The following is a 22,282-nucleotide window of genomic DNA, read 5'->3' on the forward strand; positions in this document are numbered from 1 at the left end:
TCCACAAAGGACAGAAAAGAGGGTCATCTGACTTCCAAAAAGAAAAGACAAATTGCAGGATTTGTTCTTTCATAATAGCCATTCCTTTCCCAAGGCAATTACTTCATTCTGGGTACCTCCACTGTGCCTAGATTGCAAAATTCCCTCCCCTCCGACTGTCATTTCTATGCATGGCGCATCAGACCTGGACCAGCGTTTTGGAAGGCGCCACCGCCTCCGCCTCCTTCCCTTTTCCCCAAGCGCACGTCTCCTGGGCAACAGAAAACCCCAAAGAGTAGGCTGCCCTCTCCTTTTCTCTCTATCACCGGAAGCCAAAGCTGCCCACCCCCCCACGGCCGCCTGCTGCTGCTGCTCACCTGCTTCCCACCGAAGCTGCCGCCGCCGCCGATGCGGGTGTTGAGCACGTCGTGTTGAGTTTCGTTGCCACCGTCCGTGCTATAGATCAGCCGGAAAGGGACGATATTTTGCCTCTCCATAAAGCGATCCCGGTCCCTTCGCTCCATCTCTGTCAACAAGGCGTCTCCTCGGGGAAAGAGAGAGAGAGAGAGGAGGGTGGGGAGGTGGGAGAGAAAAGAGACACAGTCACGATCAAGCAGATCGGGATCGCTTTTATTTACAAAAGATGACCCTCCGGGGCGCGACGTAAAGGGAGGCGGGCAGCGGCGAGGAGCAAGGCGGCACACGCGCTCCAGATTGCAGGGCTGGGGAAGCAAGAACCCAGCTCCATCTTAGCGGGAGACCCTTTTCGCGCCTCGCCTTGCTGGATCTTTCTCTGCTACCTGCTCCTTCCTAAACACAAACACACACACGCCCCGAGACACGCAAGCGCACGGAATGCAGCGGCGCTCTTGCTTTGCCTCCCTGGAAAGCGCTGGGGATGCTGCTGGGCTGCACCGGCCGAGGCTCCCTCTGCCCCCCCAAGAGATCTCTGCAAGGCGATCCCTGCCGAGCGATGCAAAGGTGAGGCGAGGACGCCCACCCACTCTCTATTTTTACCTGCGCGGCTGGAGCCGGCTCCGGAGAGCATCCCGAAGGCACAAAGCGTCAAGGAGAGCAGAGAAGTCGCTGGCTGCATGGCTGGGTCTCGGTCGGGTGGGAAGGAGGGAGGCGCGTCCTTCCTCCTCCTCCTCCTTCCCCCCTCCTGCCCGCAATAAGCGCGGGTCACACGGCGGCTGGCATGGAGGGGAGAGGAAAGGCGCCCCCCCGCTCCCGGGGTCTCCTTCTCCTTGCGTCCTCCTCCTCGCCAATGCCGCCTCCGCCGCCTCAGTGCTGCATTGTGCTGGACGGGCTTCCGTTCGCTCGGCGAGCTTCTACTGCATTGGGCGGCTTGCTGTAGCTCAGAGGCTTCCCAGCTCCGCCCCTCGCTCCCCACACGCTCCACACATGCAGCAGCCCGAAGAGGCGGAGAGGGAGCGAGAGGCTTTTTTGCCTTCGCGTCGGCGCGAAAGCCCCCTTTCGCTTCGGAGGAGCGAAGCCGAGGGAAGAGAAGCCGTGGTTCCCGGGAAATGTAGTTCTTTGAGCCAAAAGTTCCTCAGAGAGGGAACCTGTGTGAAAAGCTCGAACTGCGCCTGTCTCGCGCGAGGGCAAAAAAATAAGCCGCTCGTGGTGGTTGCCTTTTTTTGCACAACAGGTTACACGACGTAACCTGAGGTGGAGGAAAGGGACAATGATGTGTGAAAAAAGGAAGGTTTGGGTTTTTTTAACCTCAGGAAAAAAGGAGGCGGGGAGGCCTACTACTCCCATCCCTCCTAGCCAGCTTGGCCAATGGTCAGGGGATGGTGAGAGCTCGAGTCCCACAACTTCTGGGGGTCCACAGGTGACCCACTCTGGTTTTATAGGGCTGCATCTGAAGGAGAGCTTCAGAGCAGGAGTGGGGTGTGACCTTTCAGCCAAGAACCGCTTTCCTTCCTTGGCAATCTTCCAGGAGCCACATGCCAGTGGTGCACAGAGCCAGACACAAAAGTGGGCAGAGCTGATAATGTTAAGTTTTACCTTTGTAACAGTAGGCTTGTTTCTACTACTCCATAGCACACCCCTTTCTTATGCCCTGCGTTCATGCAATCAAGAGTCACAATTGGAGGTTGTCTGTGTGGCAAAAACAGGAAAAGCAAGGTGGGAAACAGTGCCTGTGAGGGATGTGGCCTGAGATTCCTCTCCTCTGGTTTATAGCATAATAATACATCTGCTAACCTTTGAGGGGAGACTTTGCCATTTATACAGAAGCCCAGGATCACTGCCATTCTCAGAAGTGACAGGGGAAGGTAGTCCTCACAGCTGGGATACCACCAGTAGTGAGGAATGAAGGAGAAACTTGACTCACTTTGCATTTAAAGGTGAACTTAGCAAATTTGCATATTCCGAAGCAATATGCAAATGTGAATTTGCACCTCTCTGAATTTGTCAATGCAGTTCTCCAGCCAAATAACGTCTGCAAAAAGGCATTATACGATGGTAAAGTGTACATAAAAATGCATATTAATGACAGTAACACACAAACATGCATTATGGCTTTGCAAAAAAAGGTGTCTATTAGGAAAAATTGCATCAAAAAATGCCATTGGGGATGATGGGAGTTATAGTTTAGCAACATCTGGCAGGCCCAAGGGTCCCCACTCCTGCTCTGCAGCTGTTGAAATTGCAGGAGCCTTCTTTAGGTCAAATATTGACAGCATTGTGGTGTCTACTAATGCAACCAGAAATGTGTATGATATGCTGGAATACGTTCCATCCTTTATCTCTTTATTCTTGTTCTTTCCATATATGCAAAGGGGCACATGCAAAGGGGTTACAGTGCATTTTGTAGAGAGCTTCCACTACAATATCCTACCAATAATGCATATAAATATATTCTCACTAGAAAGCTCTGTACCAACGCACTAATTTGACACTCCTACTTAGTAGCATTATTACAAAGAGCTGACAATAGCCTTTTGAAATCAGTTCTCAGGAACCTCAGGCTTTGAAATAATGTTACAAGAAATCCAATCTTTTTAAATAAAGCATTTTGGGAGAATCACTTAGCAAGCATTGAGCATGCAGTTCTTTAGCTATTGACCTGATTATCAGTAAACACAGTTTGCATTTTTGCAAGCAAACATTCCTTTCTGCCCCTGGGAATCTTCTGCAGTCCAAAGGAGGTTAAGGAAAAAAATGAAGAAAGCCTCATGTACATATAGCTGTTTAAAATTTCCACACTTACCTAGGTGCCACAGCAAATTCCTTCTTTCCTCAGCTAAGTATGCATTGGAATCCTATTTGGTAGCATTCTGTCCCATCTGTCTTTGCCTGATATACTTTGGGGGGCATTATGAGCACCAATATCGTGTTGTGTTTAGTGCTGGTCTAGGATTGGTTAAACAGTTTCCACTACCCACTCAGCCATAAAGCTCACTTCAAGCCCTATCTACTTTGCAAGGCTGTTGTACAATGGCATGGGTGAAGCGGAGAACAAACACGAGCTCTTAAAAGGTGGGATATAAATAAAACAAATCTCTATAGTTTAGAGGAAGATAAAATCAAAGCCATTCCTCCCTGTCAATGCAACATCTTAACTATTGCTTGTATTTGTTTCCTGACCTACACTTGTTATTCTATTCTCCAATGGAATAAGTCACTGGTTGGTTTAAATTCAATTATCTAGGGCTTTCCCTATTATTTTCTGAGACACACAGTATTGTAAAGAAATTTTTGACCCTAAAAATTGTTTAAATGTCAAGATTCTTCAACAATATTAGACAGAGAGCTTTCTGAACATCCATTTCAAAGAAACTTTCAGAGGCTAGGAATGAAATATTCTACTGCTACCCTCTGCTGTTTGGCTTCTTCCAGTGTCAGCCACTTTTAAAGATAGGATCCTTTTAACTGAATGAGCCGCTGTAGTTTTGTAAGGTTACTTTGCATTCCTGTTACATCCATCTTCTCCTCTTCCCTGCATGGCAACTAAAAACAACAATTCCATTAAAGTGGAGTCTGCTTTGGAACAACTAAGTTCATTTAAGGTATGGCAGTATACATGCCCAAAAAAATTCCGTATAAGGGAGGGTAAAAATATCAGATTATCATCAGGATTTTACCAATATCCATTGGTTTATGAAGTCAATTAACATAGCCATCTACTGAGCAAAAGAATGTATGAACAACTGTCTTATCTGAAAAACTAATGAAAAGAGTACATGCTTTGAACTATGCAACTATGATGTAGACAATTTTGAAATATGGTACCCTTTCACTCAGTAGGGCTTATTTCTGAGGGCTGCAGGTTGCCCAGGTAGGCAACCTAAAGCCCTCAGGGGGTTGGCAGAAAGAGAAGAGAGGATGCAGCACAAAGAAATAGAAATGGAAGAGGGTGGTCCCATCCCCTGTGATTTATTTAAAGCAGTTATACCCCACTCTTCAGCTGGAAAAGCTCCCATAGTGGCTTATAAGTCAGTAAAAATAACAGAACCCCTGCCTTCAGGCTTACAATCTAAGACTTGATGCAAAAGGAATGGGAAGGGGAATACAACTCTAACACTAATACCGTGGGACCTTGGTTTAAGAACAGCTTAGTTTATGAACAACTTGGATTAAGAACGCTGCAAACCTGGAAGTAGGTGTTTTGGTTTGTGCACTTTGCCTTGGAATAAGAACATGTTTCGCTTCCTGTTGAGTGTGTTCCAATTGTAAATTGAGTCCCCTGCTGCTATGGGAACGCACGCCTTGGTTTAAGAACGGACTTCCAGAACGGATTAAGTTCATAAACCAAGGTACCACTGTATATTAAATTTGCAAGGCTCTTAGAATGACCGGCTTGGATACAAATGAGCTGCTCAGCTTTTAGGTTTTTTTTAAAAAGGTCTTGGTGGACCTTGAGAAACATCCATGGCAACTCATCCTTCCTGTAAGTAAATAACTGTAATGCAGCAACAACTTATTGACCTTACAGAATAGGGTCTCCTAGAATCTTCTTGTTACTTGCCACAGCATGTAGGCTCACTGGAAACCAGCTTACTGCTCTTACTCACAGGACCGCAGAAAAGGGGGGCTTCTATGAGGGTGAACAGGGGTCCAGCCCAGCTGGTGAAAACAGCAGCTAATGGAGATGTCAGCTCCTTGCTATCTGCTGCCCCTTTGGTTCCGATTTGACCTTGCCCTACCCACCCCCAGTATGTGGCCCCTGACAAGATTAACCCAGAGGGAATGTGACCTTCAGTTAAAAAAAGATTGCATAGAATTTCACTGTGGTCACAGTAAGAAAAGTATTTACAATTTCTAAATAATTGGACGCGGGTGGCGCTGTGAGTAAAACCTCAGCACCTAGGACTTGCCGATCGTATGGCAACGGTGAGCTCCCGTCGTTCGGTCCCAGCTCCTGCCCACCTAGCAGTTCGAAAGCACTCTTAAGTGCAAGTAGATAAATAGGTACCGCTTTATAGCGGGAAGGTAAACGGCATTTCCGTGTGCTGCGCTGGTGCAGGCTCGCCAGAGCAGCTTCGTCACACTGGCCACGTGACCTGGAAGTGTCTCCGGACAGCGCTGGCCCCCGGCCTCTTAAGCGAGATGGGCGCGCAACCCCCGAGTCAGTCACGACTGGCCCGTATGGGCAGGGGTACCTTTACCTTTTTAAATAATAAAGACTGGCCAACACTTCCAAGTGTAAACTCCTTTAGAAAGGCAAGCATGTGTTACAGAGTCACCCACCCCATGCCTTTTTATATACATACACAGCTTGTAATAATATGAACATAAGGGTTTAATGCAAGAATCATCACTATATAGTTTATTATAGAAACCAAAAATTTTCCACAAATATCATCTTTCAGTTTCCACATTTATTCAAAACTCATCGTTTTAAAGAAAGCAGCATTAAAATCCAATAAATGGTGACGAAGAGGCAGAGGTAGAAAACAAAGACCACAAAGCATCTGTATGCTGGTCTTCCCATGTGTCTTTCATTAAATTTGAATCTTTGTTCTCTTGTATGCTTGAGAAACCCCCAAAATCAGAATTTGCTTCGCTGGTCTGAAATAACTGCAACAGTGCTTGTGTTGATGAGCTTTGTACATTTTTTGTTTCTTCTGGAACAGGTAGTTCATCAGCCTGATGTAAACATAACTCCATTTTTTGTTTCTGTTTTCCGTTTTTATTTCTTCCTATGGAATGCATGGCTTTTCTGCTGAGTTTTATTGGTGAGCTTTGTATATTAATGTCCGTCAACTCATTAGGCTCTTTGTTTGAGGGAGGACTAAGCAATGGCTTTTCTGGCTCTAGAAGGACCGTGAGTTCTCTCGGAAAACAGCTGCTCTCCACCCTAAGGTCAATTGCCGAACGAGTGTCTACCTTCTTCAGACATTTTGCTGGCAGGAGAACTGTATGGTTCAATTTTCGTTTCGGCTTTGATATGTTTTGCCTTTCACTAAATTCAGAGCCTGGAATCCGAGTTTGTAGAGAGTTTAAATTTGTTGATAATCCTTGTAAATTCTGTCTTGAAATAGGCTCATAGTGTTCATAAATTTCGGGCAAGTTTTTCATGCATTGTTTACTTTCTTTCTGGGGAGGAAGATGTACCAAGTTGGTTGATAAAGCAATCTCTGATAAATTTGAAGCTTTGGGCATTTTACCACTTTCAGTGTTGCCACTGACTTTTCTTGATGCTTCTGAAGAACAGATGGTGTGATAGGAATAAACAGAACATGAAGATTCAGAGGTAGAATTTTTGTGTGCAGATTTAGGATACATTTCCAGGTGTTGAGAACCTTCATTCAGTGCCTGTGTTGTAATGCTTTTCCTAGAATACCACCTCAGTGAACTGTCTTGCCTCTTCAACCGCTCTTTCAGCTCTTCTGTTTTTGTTCCGATGAGAGGAGCAAATTGCCCAACACTACACTTCCTCCTAAAATCAAGGAAGTTACACATGTCAAAATGCAAAAAGAATTTTCAAAGAAGACATGAAAATTACTTACTAGTAGTAAATCATAAATAACATGGGCCATTGTGAAATGGTTACATGAGGTTTACAATCTGGCACAAATTTGGGCACCCAAGGAAAGGAACCATTATGCTTAGAGACCATCAAAGTGACAAACTATTTGGTACACACACTCTTGGTCTATAAGGAGAAGTCAAGATGCACATATAATCTGCCAAATCCTATTCTGTATTTAACAATGGCAGTGGCATTCTTGACTCGGTGGCCACTGTCAAGCTATATGCATAGCTCTGCCTCTCTTTTGCCTACTGATCCTTCAAAGCATTGCGGGGGTGTGTGTGTGTGTGAGGAGAGAGAACCTATCATTGGAATCTCTACGTCTGCCTCCCCCTGGGCTCCTTAAGCCAAAGACAGTAGCCTTATTTAGGCATTCTAAATAGAAGTTGGAAAAATGGGGTGGGGAAGGTAGAAATGGGGACACGTGTGTTAGTGTCACCCATCCACTCCACTGTGCTGCCATTCTGGTCATCTACAAGTTGGCAGGTGACGGTCTAAAGCAGAGTACTTGTGGAGATCCCTTATGCATTTTAGAACCCTGGGAAATCAAGGTTCTAAAATGCATAGGAAACCTTCATGAGCACAGGAGGCTTGGCGCTTCAGATGCTCACCCTCTAACTTGTAGGCAGTGACTGGAACAGCAATGCAGGGGCAGGAAGCTAGACCAGGCAGAACTAGAAAATTAATCCACGCTGCCTCCCTACTTCCATGTGCTTACTTTACTTGTTTAGAATGCCTGAAGAGGGCTAAGAGGAGTTGAGAATTCACTGAGCAGCAAAGCATGAAGCTAAGAATAAGAAGAATGTATTTGACATAGCTATTTCTTTTGGACCTTAGAGCCCAGAAGAAGCAAGTGCAAAGGTGGATTCTGGTGTTTGCCTTCCCATTATTAAGAAGAGTCAAAGCAGTCTTTGCCGTCTCCATTTTTGGAGCCTTCCAAGTTCAAAAGGAAGTGGCAGTCATGGAAGCCAGGAGGAAGCAGATCAGGGAGATGCCATTGAGAGGATGGCAGAGAGTAAGAGGGGGGCAGACATATCTGTTAATTTTTCCTTGTTGCAGTCTACATTTTATAGATATACATGTTATATGTCAGTTTATCCCATCTTATTTTACTTTCCCTCTGACTGCTAGAAAATTTCTCTCAGTGCATTCATTCTCACAGCACTTGGAGACCATCATATTTGTCAAGCATCTTATGCAAGAGACAAGGATTTAAAGATAGCTTTAAAAGTGCCAAGGATACAGCTAGATTCCTTGCAAGTAAGAGAGATGACCTGATGAGCTGTCAGCATAGTTTCTGGAAACTGCAGAAACAGGCTATATAGTATATAGCAATTCTTATACCTATTATTGTATCAGTAATCCAGATCTTCCACCAGTCCTGTAAGTAGTACTGCCTAATTGTCAGAAAGCACGTCATCTGTAGATGAAAAATTCTGCTTATGGTTCTACCAAGCCCTGTTCTTTATAGACAGAGCCTTCAAAAGAGATGAACACACATTCTTTTGTGGTGCCTGTAGAAGCTACTTTACACAATAGCATCGGAAAGGCTGTTTCACTCTTTGGGGCCAAAAGATAGTGGGTTAGCTGAAGTCAGTGTGAAAGCTTCACCAAATAAAGTCATTACTGTATTGCTGATCACTTCAAAACTGGATCCGCCAAAATAGTCAAGACCTATATTAATTTTCTAAATCAGCTCTGAAAGCGTAGTGACTTGTGAGGGAACCTCTGAAGTGGAACAATCATGGCAGGGGAGAGGAAGGTACACAAAATAACCAACATTTATTTTTGAAAAGTTAGCTGAAAATAAAAATTATTTGCTTTAAGAAGTTATAAAATTGTTTACCTTTTAATTTTTGGTGTACTCAACTCTACAAAGTTACAAGAAAACTTGGAAATAATGTCATCCACAACTTGATAGTGAGAACTTTGAGCAAAGTTCTGGTGTTGCTCACTTTCAACATGCTGAAATTAGGGGAAAAAATGTATCAACAGCATTCCTAAAGAAAATATTTACATATAAATGATTGATTCTTTTTACAAGAATGAAGTTTTAAAACCACCATAAAGACCCAGTTCAGATTATATCTTGACTTAATAAACCAATATATGTGTGAGCATCTTCCCTTGCATACAGAGAGCACTTTTGAGGCACAAGTAATCAAACCAAGAATACTCTAATTAACCATAGCTTTCCTTTTTATCTGAATCAGGAAACTATGGTTACCAGTTTTGGAATAAGCCAGGATAGTAAACTATGCAAAAGGCTTGGCTTATTAAGCATTTATTGGTTTATTATGACTGTTTAAATGCAACCACAATCTACAACTATCCTTTTCTGACACCTGATGACCCTACAAAATTGTTTTCAAGTTGTAAGAAACAGACTTCAAACATTAATAGAATATATAAAAGATAAATGTAACATGTAAGCTAAGCTTACATATTTTTATTTACTGTGATATGCGTGGTTGCTTGTGCTCCATTACTAGGAAGTCCTTATCTACAGGCCGTTCCAACCTCATTATGGAAGATACCAGTCCCTGTCTGCAGACCTTTCACTATCTGGATAAAAGTATGCTCCTCAAGAATACAGTGGTACCTCAGGTTAAGTACTTAATCGTTCAGGAGGTCTGTTCTTAACCTGAAACTGTTCTTAACCTTTAGCTAATGGGGCCTCCTGCTGCTGCCATGCCGCCGGAGGAGCACGATTTCTGTTCTTATCCTGAAGCAAAGTTCTTAACCCGAGGTACTATTTCTGGGTTAGCGGAGTTTGTAACCTGAAGCGTATGTAACCCGAGGTACCACTGTATAGGATGCTGGCTATTCTTGCTCTAATATATCCAACTGTACTACCCATCCACCTGTAGGGCATTGGCAGCCAAAGCTGCTAAAAATGAAACAGCTTTCCTTGAAACCTCGCTCTATAGCCAAATCACATATTGCCTAATTGCATATGCTGCTGTCTATGTCATAAATACCCACAGAGAGACAAAAGCTACATCTTGGCTGTGAGTCCTGGAAGACCAGCTCTCTGCTTTGCCAGCCTTTTTCCACCTGGGACGGCAGGGCCCTGATTGACTCCAGCTACCAAAGCTGAGGCTGCTGAACAGACTCTTGGATTGGGATGTTGTTTAGATGTTTTTATTGGAGAGTTTTGTTGCTGTCATCAATATTAATTTTCTATTTTTAGACCTTTTTATTATGTATGTGGGATTTGCTGTTTGATTGTATACATTGTGATGTGTTTTATTTATGACTACTTTTGTTATGTTTGTGATTATGTAAATCCTTTCATGTTTTAAACTGCCTTGAGTATGGTTTTAAATATGGAAAGGCGGCATAAAAATAAAAAGATAATGGTACTAAGTTTAACTGATGCACCTTGGGGAGGGTCTAATCTTAATATAACCTGTCTAAAAAAATAATAATCTTCCCTTAGAAGAGAACAGCACTCACTGATTCCAAAACAATTATAAGAATATATAATATACACACACACAGCCCTGTTGAAGCTCCTATGCTTAATTTAGCAAGAGTAGCAATGATATGGACTAACCTACCCATGGGAGGTACAACTTATTTAACATCACTTTACAGGAGATTTAATACCTGGTGATTTAGTCACTTCCAAAACGTAAGCTATGTCTCATACAATATTGAAGGAATTCACTTTCACCAAAAATGAGAAAGAACCTATGTCATTACAACCTTTATATCAGCTCTTTAAACTATTTCTGTGAATGGGTCAAATACATAGGAATACTGTTCTAGAGAAAAAGGTTTCATAAAAAATATATCTCCTCAAATATCTGGAAGTAATTTAGGTATATCCATCACAAGTAAATAAGCCACAATTATTTAGTTAATATATGCTTACTATTTGAAGGTCATCATACTTCTTCAGACAACATTCACAGTACCCTTTTCTCTTTTTATGTTTTGCAGGAAGCTGAACTGGGCCCTTCCCTTTGTCATTATTTGCTGGATTTCTGTTCATGAAAAAGAAAAAAATTATCTTACTCTTTTATTCTATAAGAGAATAAGCAAGATCATCAAGAGCACAACTCAGGGATTCACAATAACTTTTTTTCATAGGAACTAGGACTTTCAATCCAACTATGATAGCACAATATTACTTGCAGCATTTTGATTCAAAGTAACCAGCTGCATAAATATGGCCCTAGAACGTCATGATTTAAAGATTTTAATGTACTGTTGAACTATATACCAACCCTGTGGAACTTAACAGAGACATGGATACTCAGTGGCTAAACATTTAGCACTGGAAGGTCTCTCCCCTGACCCCGCATTATACAATGTCTGGAAGACATGACCCAGCTAGCTACTTATAAGAAAACACAACCTCCCAATCTTTCCATTCCTGTTGAGCCTCCTTTGCAAAAGAGCACACATCCTCTTTCTGATTCTAGCTAAAGTGATTTTTCTCCTGCCCATATCTTCTTTTCTTCAGCTGTGTTTCCCCTGCCCTTTGGCTCAAGCTCCTTCCCTCAACCACCTGTTCTCAGAGATTTCTGCATATTCTGCACCCTTTCTTCAGCCACCATATTTTCTTTGGCCTCACTACCCCCTGGTTTGCTTCCTTTCTGCTCAGCTTCATGTCAAGCTTCCTGTCCTCCATACATGGGCTCTTCAGTCCCAAACAAAATTAACAGTATAGTTTTTCTCAGGGTAGTTTTTCTTTATTTATAAAATTTATAAACTTCTTTTCACCACTTTTCACCACCATATCTGGATATCTGAGCAGAAAATAAGTATAAATGACTCATGCATCCACTCTTTCGCTGTGATAACCAGAGGCAGACTTATAGAATCCAGACTAAACTAGCAGTGTCTAACTTCTAACATATAAACTGAGGTTTTAAAAATCCATTAAATCAAAGCAGCTTGTCTAATGGTGATGGGGGCTCACTAACTAACTAGTAGGCACAATAATGTGTGTGATTAGATTAACCGAATATAGGACATGCTTATAAACTGGTCTTGAATTCTGTGTAAAAATCCAACCTTGCTTCCATCCTCTTTAGCCCTTTACCAAATTTTGGCACATCCCTCTTCAATTACCTTTGTTTATTCTCAATTTGCTTATGAGCAATTATATTCTTCTTTTCTGTTTCAAATGGACTGTAAGGTTTTGGATTGGAATAGTTGACAACTGGAAAGCTGGACAGTTGCAAGTAAAAGGGTCTGTAGCGTCTACATGAGAAAAAAATAAGTCAGGTTTACTGAACATACAAAAAAGCAATAAATATGTTAAAAACTTATTTTTCAGTCGTTCTTGCTTGCAGTGTGTTATCTGTGGTGTATGCCACTCTGCTATAGCAATGTTGACACTCTATTATTCTTTGCTATATAAACTCTGTACCTCCCTTTCATAGGGTTCAAGCCACATATACACTTGTTCTTTTACTCAGGTTTGTGCTTTGCAATAAATCACCTACTGTGCCCTCCATTCTCCACCTCCCTGTAGAAAAATAACCCAGTTTGATAAATACTTTGACTGAAAAATTGGCAATGTTTTGTTCTCCGTCTATATAAATAAATTTTGCACCACGGGTGGGGAGCTTCCAGCCAGTGGCGCAGGAGGTTATTTCCCCTTGAATATGATGTCAGGTGTGAGGGAAGCAGAAATGCAGCTGTAAATGCACTCCCAATTGTGCACTGCCAAGGAAAAGCAGGCTTAAGTTCTCCAACTGGATTAGCTGCGAGAGAGAGAAAGTTCACTATGAGAAATGCATGGTGTCAGTCCCTGAGGAACTGACTGCCCAGGGCTTGCAAAGTGCTTCATGAAGGGGTTGTCAAGTGCCCAACAGTCAGCCCACTTGTCCATCATCTTGTATCATAATGATGCCAGCTGACTGGCAAGAGAGTTGTTCTGCCCACTTGTCAAAGTTGACCCATGGGAGTGTGGCCAGATAAGGCCACCAAATTTGTGCTTCCTTAGCATAATGCAGATTTTGGGTCAAACTACTAGAGAAGAAGAGACAAAGCTGAAGTTTTTGAAGAGCTGGTTACATTACAAAGATCGAAGTACCAGTTTGTATGAAGGTGTACATACCTGGATTTTAAAACATCTAACAGAAAAAAGGAGTAAGAAACAGTGCTTTTCATTAAAAAAACAAACTAATAAATCCAAGGTATTTTGCTACTGTGAATATTACAAGCTGCTGGAAGTGGAGGCTGTAGTCTAAATACATGCCATGCTACTGCAAACATGGTATTAAGGCTGCATTCCTATATACAGTTACCTGGGAGTAAATCCTATTGAACTCCTAAGATTGCACTATAAGAAACCAATTGATAGCCAGATATGGTATCTAGAGCAATTCCACCAATAAACTGTATGTCAGAATCTACCTTCTTATGACCCCCCCCACTACATACAGAACTCTGCAAATTTATTTCACCTCACTGTTCTATTATCTCTGATAGATTACCTAGCACAAAAGGAATTGTCTTACTGAAATCCTTCCAGCATATTAGAGCTTTGCATTGTTTTCCTGCAGATTATATTGTCATTGCATCAAATGTTGTCATCAACCTCCAAGAAGAAAGCAGATGGTTTGGAGGACATGTGTTGAATGGAATATTAATTCATCTGAAAATAACACTTACCGTCTTCTGTCTTCAACCTTCAGAAAAGGATTTTTCAGTTTATCTGTTCAAAAGAATGTAGTAAAAAACTTTTTATTATTACCAGATTATACGAACATTCCTATTTCTAACACAAGTAACAAATAGCTTACGGAAAATTATACTATTCTATAAATTAATAACCTTGCCTAGAATAAATGATCAAGATTTTTCTTCTTAAACAATCAATATTTTTTATTTTTTGTAAAATAAATAACAAGTCTTATTCATGTCTTGAATACTTACTTTTTGTTTTCTGATCAACTGACTCTTTTTCCTGTTAAAAAGAAATTATTATTATAGTTTATTCATTTGATTTATTCAATTGTGCACGTTTTATAGTTGACTGTGTGATGTAGGAGACCAGAGCCGTGGACCAGCAACCAACCAGTCAATGGGAAGTATAGTTTTAAATTTTATTGGCAAAACTGATGAACTGTATTTTAAGACAAGTCACATCTTGTCTACTTTTATAGTTATGTATGTAGTTCTAAGAGATGTAAAAAGACACAAGCAGATCATAGAAAGGCCTACAGCTAGGGGGGATGTGTGCAACGAGGTTATTCTCTTCCCTGCATATTTTTTTCAAAAAGAAGCAAAAGAAAAAAGCAAGTCTCTCTTCTTCCTACCTGTAGCTAGCTATTCAGCAATTAAATGATCCCCTTAACAATACAGAAACAAGTTGGCTACTTTATATATTATACTATTTGCTTAACTAGCCCAATAGTGTCTATCCTTATCAGCAGCGATTCTCCTGGGCTTTTCACATCACTTGCTACCCGTTCATTTGAACACAGCAGCAGAAACATAGTTCTCTAATATTCAGTTCCTTGGGCATGCTAAATTTAGTTTGTTAACAGCTTCTAGTTTTCTAAAAAAATGTAAACAAGGTAAGAGGAATTTGTACTACTGAGTTGTAATTCCTTATTTTCAATTATTCCAATAAATATTTTTTTAAAAAAAGAAAGAACTCATCTAATATAATATTTAGATCACAATAAGTACTCTAGTGAACTTTTTAATTAATCAAATAGTTCAGATATTTTGCCTACTGGTAAAAACATCTGATATATTCACATAGTATATAAAATTAACATGGCAAGCTTTAGTTTTGTTTAGAAAAGTCAAACACACATGTTAAATAGTATTCCAACAGATGGAAGAAATCAGTTGGCAATCCTATAATCTGTAAGTTCCACTGAACTCAGTGGGATTTACATCTGAATAGAAACGTACATAGGATTGCATTATGCATTTCCAGATCCCCACCCCCAATGTTGATCACTAATAGGCTAGCAAAGTTGGGGGAGGGAAAGCTGTCTCTCCAGGTTATAGATACTACCAGACTTTAGAAGGGCGACTAGGTTTTCTCCTCTTCTTCCGCCACAAAGGCCCATTCGTTGCTCTCATTTCAGGATAAGGTGCTCACCCTCCTCCTCTCTTGGACCATGATCATACCAAAACCAAGTGGACACCCAAATTTTTCTGGTACAATGCACAAATGAGTAAACCATTATGCTACTTAGCTGAGGATAATAATTTGTCTATAGCCCATAAAGTATATATTTTTAAAGATATACCTTAAATATATAACGCATTTGTTTTATGATATTCAACCTGTTATTATTTTTCTCTGGAACTAGGAAGATGTAGACTTACCGCACATTTGATTTCGGTGCTTGATTTCTTGATCAGAGAGATATCTTTTTTCTTCTGATCAATATACTTCTTAATATCTATTATCAAGAAGAAAAGATTATCAAAATTATTTGAAATTATCTTATTCTAAAACAATTGAAAATTCCCTGGAAAAATACTTACCATCAACATGAAGTATTTTCACTCCCCAACTCAAGGCGTTGGACAAAATGCTACCAGAGGGGATTAATTCCTGAAAGACACATATTTATAATACTTCCATTAACTAAAATATTTTTATATTCATGTGTATGAATATGTCAGCATCACTTGGGAGTGTTGCATGCACATTTTCACACTGTCCAAACCAAAGACCCAATAAAGCTACATAAGCAAAATTAGCCAAAAGGGTTATTACAAAAGTTGCATCACTGACAAACCCATTTCACAACTTTTACAGTCAGAATGGTTTATTTTTTGAAAACATTTCAGAGAGTTGCAGGTAAGAAAACACATAGAAGCAGACAGTGCAGGGCAGCTGTGGATCCGACTTCCCAGCAGCAGTGGCTGCTGTTTAACCAGGACAGAGTGCTAGAGAAGTAAAGGCAATGCAGGCACACCAGCTAAGCCAATCCAGCACTCCTGCTATTGCGTTGAAGCAACCCTGACCTCACCACTGCCCTGCCTTGGTAAGCAACAGCAATGATGCTACCAGGAATCCCACTCCTGCCAGAATGGAGTCACCTTATTGAATGATACATACCTGTTCTTTTATTGCTTTTTCAACTAAAGATTTTCCTCTACTCATGCGTACCTATTTATAAGAAAGAAAGGAAGTACAGAACATTTGTGTTCATCACTAGTAGTCTTGCATAATGAAATGTTTAAGGCATAACTCTGCAAGGATTCTAAATATTTGTAAAACCCGCTCACACACTGGTTAGAGCATGGTGTTAATAATGCCAAGGCCACAGGTGTGATTCCAATACAGGCCACTTGCATATTCCTGCATTGCAGGGTGTTGGACTAGATGATCCTCAAAGGTCCCTTCATATTCTACAATTCTGTTTCTAAAAAATGTGATACAGTGGTACCCCTAGTTGCGGACACGATCCGTTCCAGGGTGCCGTTTGCACCCAAAAAAGTCTGCAACAAGAGCGGTGCCTCTGCGCAAGCACGGAGCGCGATAGAGTGCTTCTGCACACGTGCGCAGAACGCTTCTGCGCATGCAGCAAAACCCAGAAGTATACACTTCCGGGTTTGCCACGATCGCAAGCCGAAAAGACGTGACATGAACCTAACGCAACACGAGGTATGACTGTACTGTTACTGATGTGATTGCACTTTTATGTTGCATATTTATTGCATTTATATATTGTCTTCATATCTCTTATGAGAAAGAGGATTTCTCAGTTAATAAAATTGCATGAAAGGGGTGCTATAGTACTGAATTTTCAGAACTGGTAGGGGATTTAAACCTTTCAACTTCACAATTCTGTGACATAAGTGGCTACATCACATACTCCTCTGTGTTTGTGGATTTTTTGGTCTATCCATCTAAACCTAGGTCGAGCCATTAATATAACATTCTTAAGTAATGAATATTAAAAGGTTCAGCACAAATATGCCCACTACTGCTGATCTGTATATTTCTTTCTGCAGTTTATTTGGGTAATGAGCTGTTTGAAAAGACAGTGTAAAGACTAATGTAAATATTTTGGATAAAATTTCTGAAACGTTCCTATTTATATTAATTTATATTATATTATATTATTAAACAGACTTAAGTAAAGCAACAGACTTCATGGCTGCGTATTTCAAAAACTACATCTTGACTTAACACAAAGTAGAACAGGTTAATGGTACCATAATCTATATCATTTTCATCAAGCCATTCTTTGCTTGACGCAACATTAGCCACAAACCGCAAACCCTGGCTAGTTTTGCAAGAAGAGAGATTAAATTGTAAAGAATGAGCTCTACTTGACTTGCAGCATAACTTTTAAAAATATATCTGCAGGGAAGGAGACAGGAATGGGACTTACTGTGTCCACTAGCTTGAATGAACTTCCTTCAAGCCTGTCTCTTCTGCTGCTTGGATGAGGCGAACTGTTTCCACCATTATATACGGAGTCTGGGCTCGGGACTGGAGATATTTGTCCAAGAGTTTGAGCAAATTTTGCTTCCTTTTTATTAGAGATCAAATAGCTAATATCTTTGCTCAGGAATCCTTCCACTCTCTATACATAAATAAAAAAGTATTCTTTCAGAACTTAGTATAAACCTTACAAAACAATGAAGCACTTCATACCAGTTTAACATACAATGCCCCCTTCACACAAAGCTGAGTGCTTTCCCCAGAGCACAATCCACACTGCTGTAAGTTGTGTCTGAAATGACACAGCCAAAAGGATGGTGCATGATCACAATAGGTTTTTTACACCTGAAAAAGGCCAGTCCACTAATTCATATGATTAAGCACATGAAAGTTAATAGAATTTTATCAACTAGAACTGGGTTTCGATTCAGGAGTGTTTCACAGAGATAAATAAATCAGCCACTTGCAAGCTCTCTTGGCTTACTATGAGAAGGGGGAACTAATGGTACCCAGCACTGTATCCAATGTACCAAACTGGCCCCAGAACTTAATTAAAACTATTATTCTGAAAGAGACTCCAGGGATTCATACAAGCAACATCAACAGGTAACTATGATTTATCAGACAGGGAACTGTGAAGATAATAATAGCTACAATAAATTATTATTATTATTATTATTATTATTATTATTATTATTATTATTATTAGTGCAATTCATGTACATGGTGTTTTACAAACAACAGGTATAACAGGTTCCTGTTGCAAGAGGATTATGATCTAAAACAGACACCGGAAATGATAGAGGAAGGGGGTGAAATGGAGGCACTAGCAGGTAAGGGAAGAGTATGTGATTATTTTTATTATCAGTACTTTAGCTTAATTACAATAAGGTATAGGGCCTGGGGTAGAGAGTTTGTTTTAAAAGCTTCCTGGAAAATACAGGTTTTGAAACACCAAAAGGAAATAAGGGAGGTAGAGATATATATGGGTATAAGGGACCGCAAGGGGAAAGGGCAGAGCCACTGCAGGGAGGAAAAAACATTATAGATTATAGAACTAGTTGAACAAAGGACACAAGGATAATGTGTTGGGAAATAAACATACAAAGTTAAGGAGGAGCAAGGCCACAAAGGTTTGAAAAATGAGGAGAAGCTTATACAGGGTGTGAGGACAGTAAGTAAAGGATTAAAGTGGAGGGTGAACTGCTCAAAGCGATGAAAGGTGCAGATTTTGGTAGTAGATCACTATATTGATGTTATAATATGAAGGCAAGGCATCAGAGGACCAGAGAAGTCTGCAGTAATTCAGGTGAGATATGAGCAGGGCACAAACAAAGGTGAAGGAGCAGAACAGGAGAGTTGTATTTCTAACAACAGACTGAATTTGAGGTGGAAAGGAGGAAAGAACAATCAAAGGGAAAAGGCTTCATGCCTAATCTTCAGGGTGAATGGTGAAACTATGGATAGGTATGTACAAAGAAATGAGGACTTGGGAGGAAAGTAGAGAAGTTTGGTATGACTCAACTTAATATGATATTGAAGCAAAAATGAGCCAGGATTATAAAGCACTTTGTAAATTAAGGACTTTAGAAATTATGAACATCATAACAGTCTGTTATGCAACCAACAATAGTTATATGACTACTCCTTTATACGTTGATTGTTCCCAATTCACACACATTTTATGTGTAATCTTCATTTATATTATTACATAGTTGGTGAGACTACACACATACATTTAAGAGGCAATTACTAATTATTAGGGCTGGAAGCTTGGGAAGCTTCTGGGCATATAGACTGATTTTGAAGGCTCCCCTATTACAAGAGGACCTAATTTTTCAGATTAAAAAAACCAGAAACAGACTTACCCCTCCCAATTCTTTAAGATCTTTTGCTATTTTCTCAGAGAGGACATTGGATGGAATATCAAGGTAAAACACCTTCCCAGTAAGTGGTTTGCATTTTAGTTTATCTGATTTTGTGGAATCTTTCTTCACATTTTTCAGGGGAGGTTTGCTTCTTTCTGTTCTTCCTTGCATATCACCTATAATAAAAAGAAAAGAAAATTTTATAACCTAAGGGTTTTTTTAAGGAGTTTTAGAAGGGTTTGTGGGCAAATCATCCTGGGTAAGTAAAGCCATATTTCTAATAAATAAATAAAAGTATATTTGAACTTGTCAAGACTATACAATCCCTCTCCTCATCACACAAGGTCAGATAAACAGCACAGTCCCCTCCTTCTTCATAATATTATTTATAGGATCGCAAAATGAGAAGCTTTGGGGAAAGGCCAGCCATGGATCTGCTGGACCCTAAGCTATTACAGCAAAAAAAAAAGAAGGAAAAAAAGACAGAAACCCCATCACCACCTTGTACCCTGACCAGCCTGAGCCGACAGAGCTTCAGATGCAGAAGTCAATCTGCTGCTACTCGCATCTGGCTCGAGTACATGTAGATACTGCGTTCAAATATATGTGATACTATCTGGTCCAGGAGGAGCTACTCTTAAACAAGATATTCGTGTTTGAGAGAGCACCTGAACAAGCCGTACATCCTTCACAAGTGAATGTTGCACAATGATCTCAACTGCAAGTGAACCTTCTAATTTTATATGTCTACTTATGCATGGAGTAGATGGGGTTTGTCCATCTGGGAGATGGAAAACTCTGATCCTAAACCTCCATTGCCTTCTGGCATATATTTGGGAGGAGAAAAGGCTAAGGAGTAAACCAAACAAAAATCCACAAGACAGTTGGATGGCACCTTGTACGCCAACTTCTGGCAACTGCTGCGGCCCAGTTAGTGCCAAACATATTGCTCTGCTTTTCCTTGGACAAGGAATGAGGTCATGAGAGGGGTCTTGTTATTCTGGGCAGCCCAGGAGCTCCGTACAAACGGCTCAGGCTTTCGCCCCTGGGAGGTCACTTTGGTGCTGCTAAAGCAGTAGTTTGACTTAATCCCCAGAAGCGCACTCCATTGTTTCTCGAGACAGATGGATGTCAACAACTTATGAACATATCTTACCGATTTCAGAGAAAGATGTTTCTAAGTAAATTTACTAGGATTGCAGCCCTAAGCCAAGAACACATCCCACTGAAATAAATAAGATTTGGATTCAAGTGGATGTGTTTCATATCAGAGTTAAAATATAGGACAACACTCTTACAAACACACATGCAGTCAGTTTTACTTTCACTTACAGATCCCAAACCTTCAAAAGTTTTGAATAAGTTCCTCATTAGAGCATTAAAAAAAAACAAAACTGGCTACAGGTTTTATACCCCAGCTTTTATACCCCAGCTGTACAGTACAAGGAACAAAAAGTCCAATCTCTATGACAGGCAAACTAGCTGCTTACCTTTTTGAACAATAAGCATAATGTTTAGCATAATTCTCAAAAAGCCCACAACAGTTTGCAGTGCAAAGCAGTTACACACACATTTGGAGTAAGTGAAACACAAGTTAAGTAACATCAAACCTAACGCATTAAGATACTGTAGTACACCACCCCAATCTGGTTTATTTACACATATATACAACCTGAGCCAACAATGGAAGGGTTCACAGTATTAACACTCCAGAAAGTTCTTGCTTCTTCCAAAGCCACAACACTTGGATTCAAGCAGAAATTAGGCATGGCTCAGTCTCAGGCTTCCCAGCCTATCCAACTACTTGCTCACCTAACTCAATTCACAACTCTGGCCTTTGTCTTTCTAGCTACCAGCCAATTGAGGGAAGGGGAACCACCCATTTGTCCTCTGGCACAGAGCCATTTCCTTTGTTACCTTAAAACTACCAATACTTAGTCTTAGGCCGTTATCTCACCAGGAAGCCAGCCTGGCTATTCAAGGATTTGGATCAGTGCTGGACCCAGAAATTAGGAGGGGGCCCATGCATAGTTTAAGCCCCCCACTCCCCGCCAAATTATAAAAATACAAAAGCTATCTAGATCTCATCAACCTCCTCCTCTAAGAAAATTTTGCCTCTGGATTTCCAAAGAAAATGGGAGCAGAACTCCTGCCTAAGAGCTTTATCATCTTTTTTTTTCTTTTCTTTTGCATTGCATGGGGCAGGGGTTGGCAGCGAGAAGAAACAACTATTTTTTTGTCTGAACCTCCTTTCTGGAACGAATCTGTGAGGGGGCTGAAGCTTTTTAGAAGACATCCCTGTTTAGGGAAGTTTTTAATGTTTCATGTTTTATCGTGTTTTTAATATTCTGCTGGGACCAACCCAGAGTGGCTGGGGTATAAATAATAAACTATTATTAATAATAATAATATTAAAGCACACTCCTTAGCGGACTAAAGGAAAGTCCTAGCACTTACAGGGGAGCTGTCCTTTGCTGCTGCTCTTCAAACCACTTGGTTTCATTTTCCTGGGAAGTCACATCTTACCCTCCTCGCCTCTAACGGTTACGACCTGCGAGGCAAAAAGAGCAGCGCACAGAAATTAAAACCACATTTTAAAAAGAAACAACCCGAAAAGCTCTTTAAAGGTGGTGGGCGGAGACCCCGTAGTCCCAACCGCCTCCCCCCAAAAACCTCACCCTGGTTTTCCCCCTCGTGTGGCCTTTTCCCCTCCCCGCCTGGGGGGCAGCGCCTGGTGTCCAGCGCCCGCTTCCCCTGCGCCCCCTTTCCGTGCCGCCGCCTCCTCCTCCTCCCCCCTCCCCCGCCGAGGGACGGTTGGCGTTTGAAATGTGCGTTCCCGCCGCGCGAGCCGCCTCCCCACCCCCCACCCGCCGCCTCGCGCCCGACTTGCCGCCGCCGCCTCCTGCTCACCCCAACGTGGCGGGGCCCATGGCGCCGGGGACGGGAGCCGCTCAGTGTTTCCGCGAGTCGGCCATCGCGCTAGCTGTCGCTCGCAGTTTCCCGCCTCTGCCCAGCAGGGCCTACCAGCAGCTCCCGAGGCCGGCCTCGGCTCTCTCGTTG

General features: G+C 41.3%; 2 protein-coding genes across 19 annotated transcripts in view; both read right to left on the minus strand.

Moving 5' to 3' along the window:
• The window catches only part of ADAM22 (ADAM metallopeptidase domain 22), a 204,640-nt gene that overhangs the window by 117,538 nt on the left and 64,820 nt on the right, over positions 1-22,282 (minus strand). For 5 of the 17 annotated variants that reach the window (XM_083578546.1, XM_083578545.1, XM_083578540.1 and 2 more), the window contains exons 1-2: positions 997-1,362; positions 357-523 (exon numbers count right to left, since the gene is read on the minus strand). In XM_083578546.1, the coding sequence (XP_083434672.1) occupies positions 357-523; positions 997-1,075 (246 nt within the window). In that variant the 5' untranslated portion in view covers positions 1,076-1,362. Of the gene's footprint in view, positions 1-356; positions 524-996; positions 1,365-22,282 lie in introns of those variants that run through there. The other 12 variants (XM_083578543.1, XM_083578541.1, XM_083578532.1 and 9 more) reach the window with 8 other exon arrangements.
• On the minus strand, positions 5,796-22,273 carry DBF4 (DBF4-CDC7 kinase regulatory subunit). 2 transcript variants are annotated; one of them, XM_083578618.1, is made up of 13 exons: positions 22,133-22,273; positions 21,680-21,773; positions 19,223-19,398; positions 17,302-17,496; positions 16,020-16,070; positions 15,440-15,509; positions 15,278-15,354; positions 13,865-13,895; positions 13,601-13,643; positions 12,050-12,181; positions 10,845-10,956; positions 8,811-8,929; positions 5,796-6,871 (listed from the first exon to the last, which is right to left on the minus strand). In XM_083578618.1, exons 2-13 carry the CDS (start codon positions 21,723-21,725, stop codon positions 5,845-5,847), a joined length of 2,079 nt encoding a protein of 692 aa, XP_083434744.1. In that variant the 5' UTR covers positions 21,726-21,773; positions 22,133-22,273; the 3' UTR covers positions 5,796-5,844. The 2 variants fall into 2 exon arrangements, with proteins under 2 accessions (XP_083434744.1, XP_083434743.1); XM_083578617.1 differs by lacking the exon at positions 22,133-22,273 and adding an exon at positions 21,901-22,067.

The sequence above is a fragment of the Podarcis filfolensis genome (assembly GCF_964270895.1).
Source record: "Podarcis filfolensis genome assembly, chromosome: 12".
Taxonomy (NCBI): domain Eukaryota; kingdom Metazoa; phylum Chordata; class Lepidosauria; order Squamata; family Lacertidae; genus Podarcis; species Podarcis filfolensis.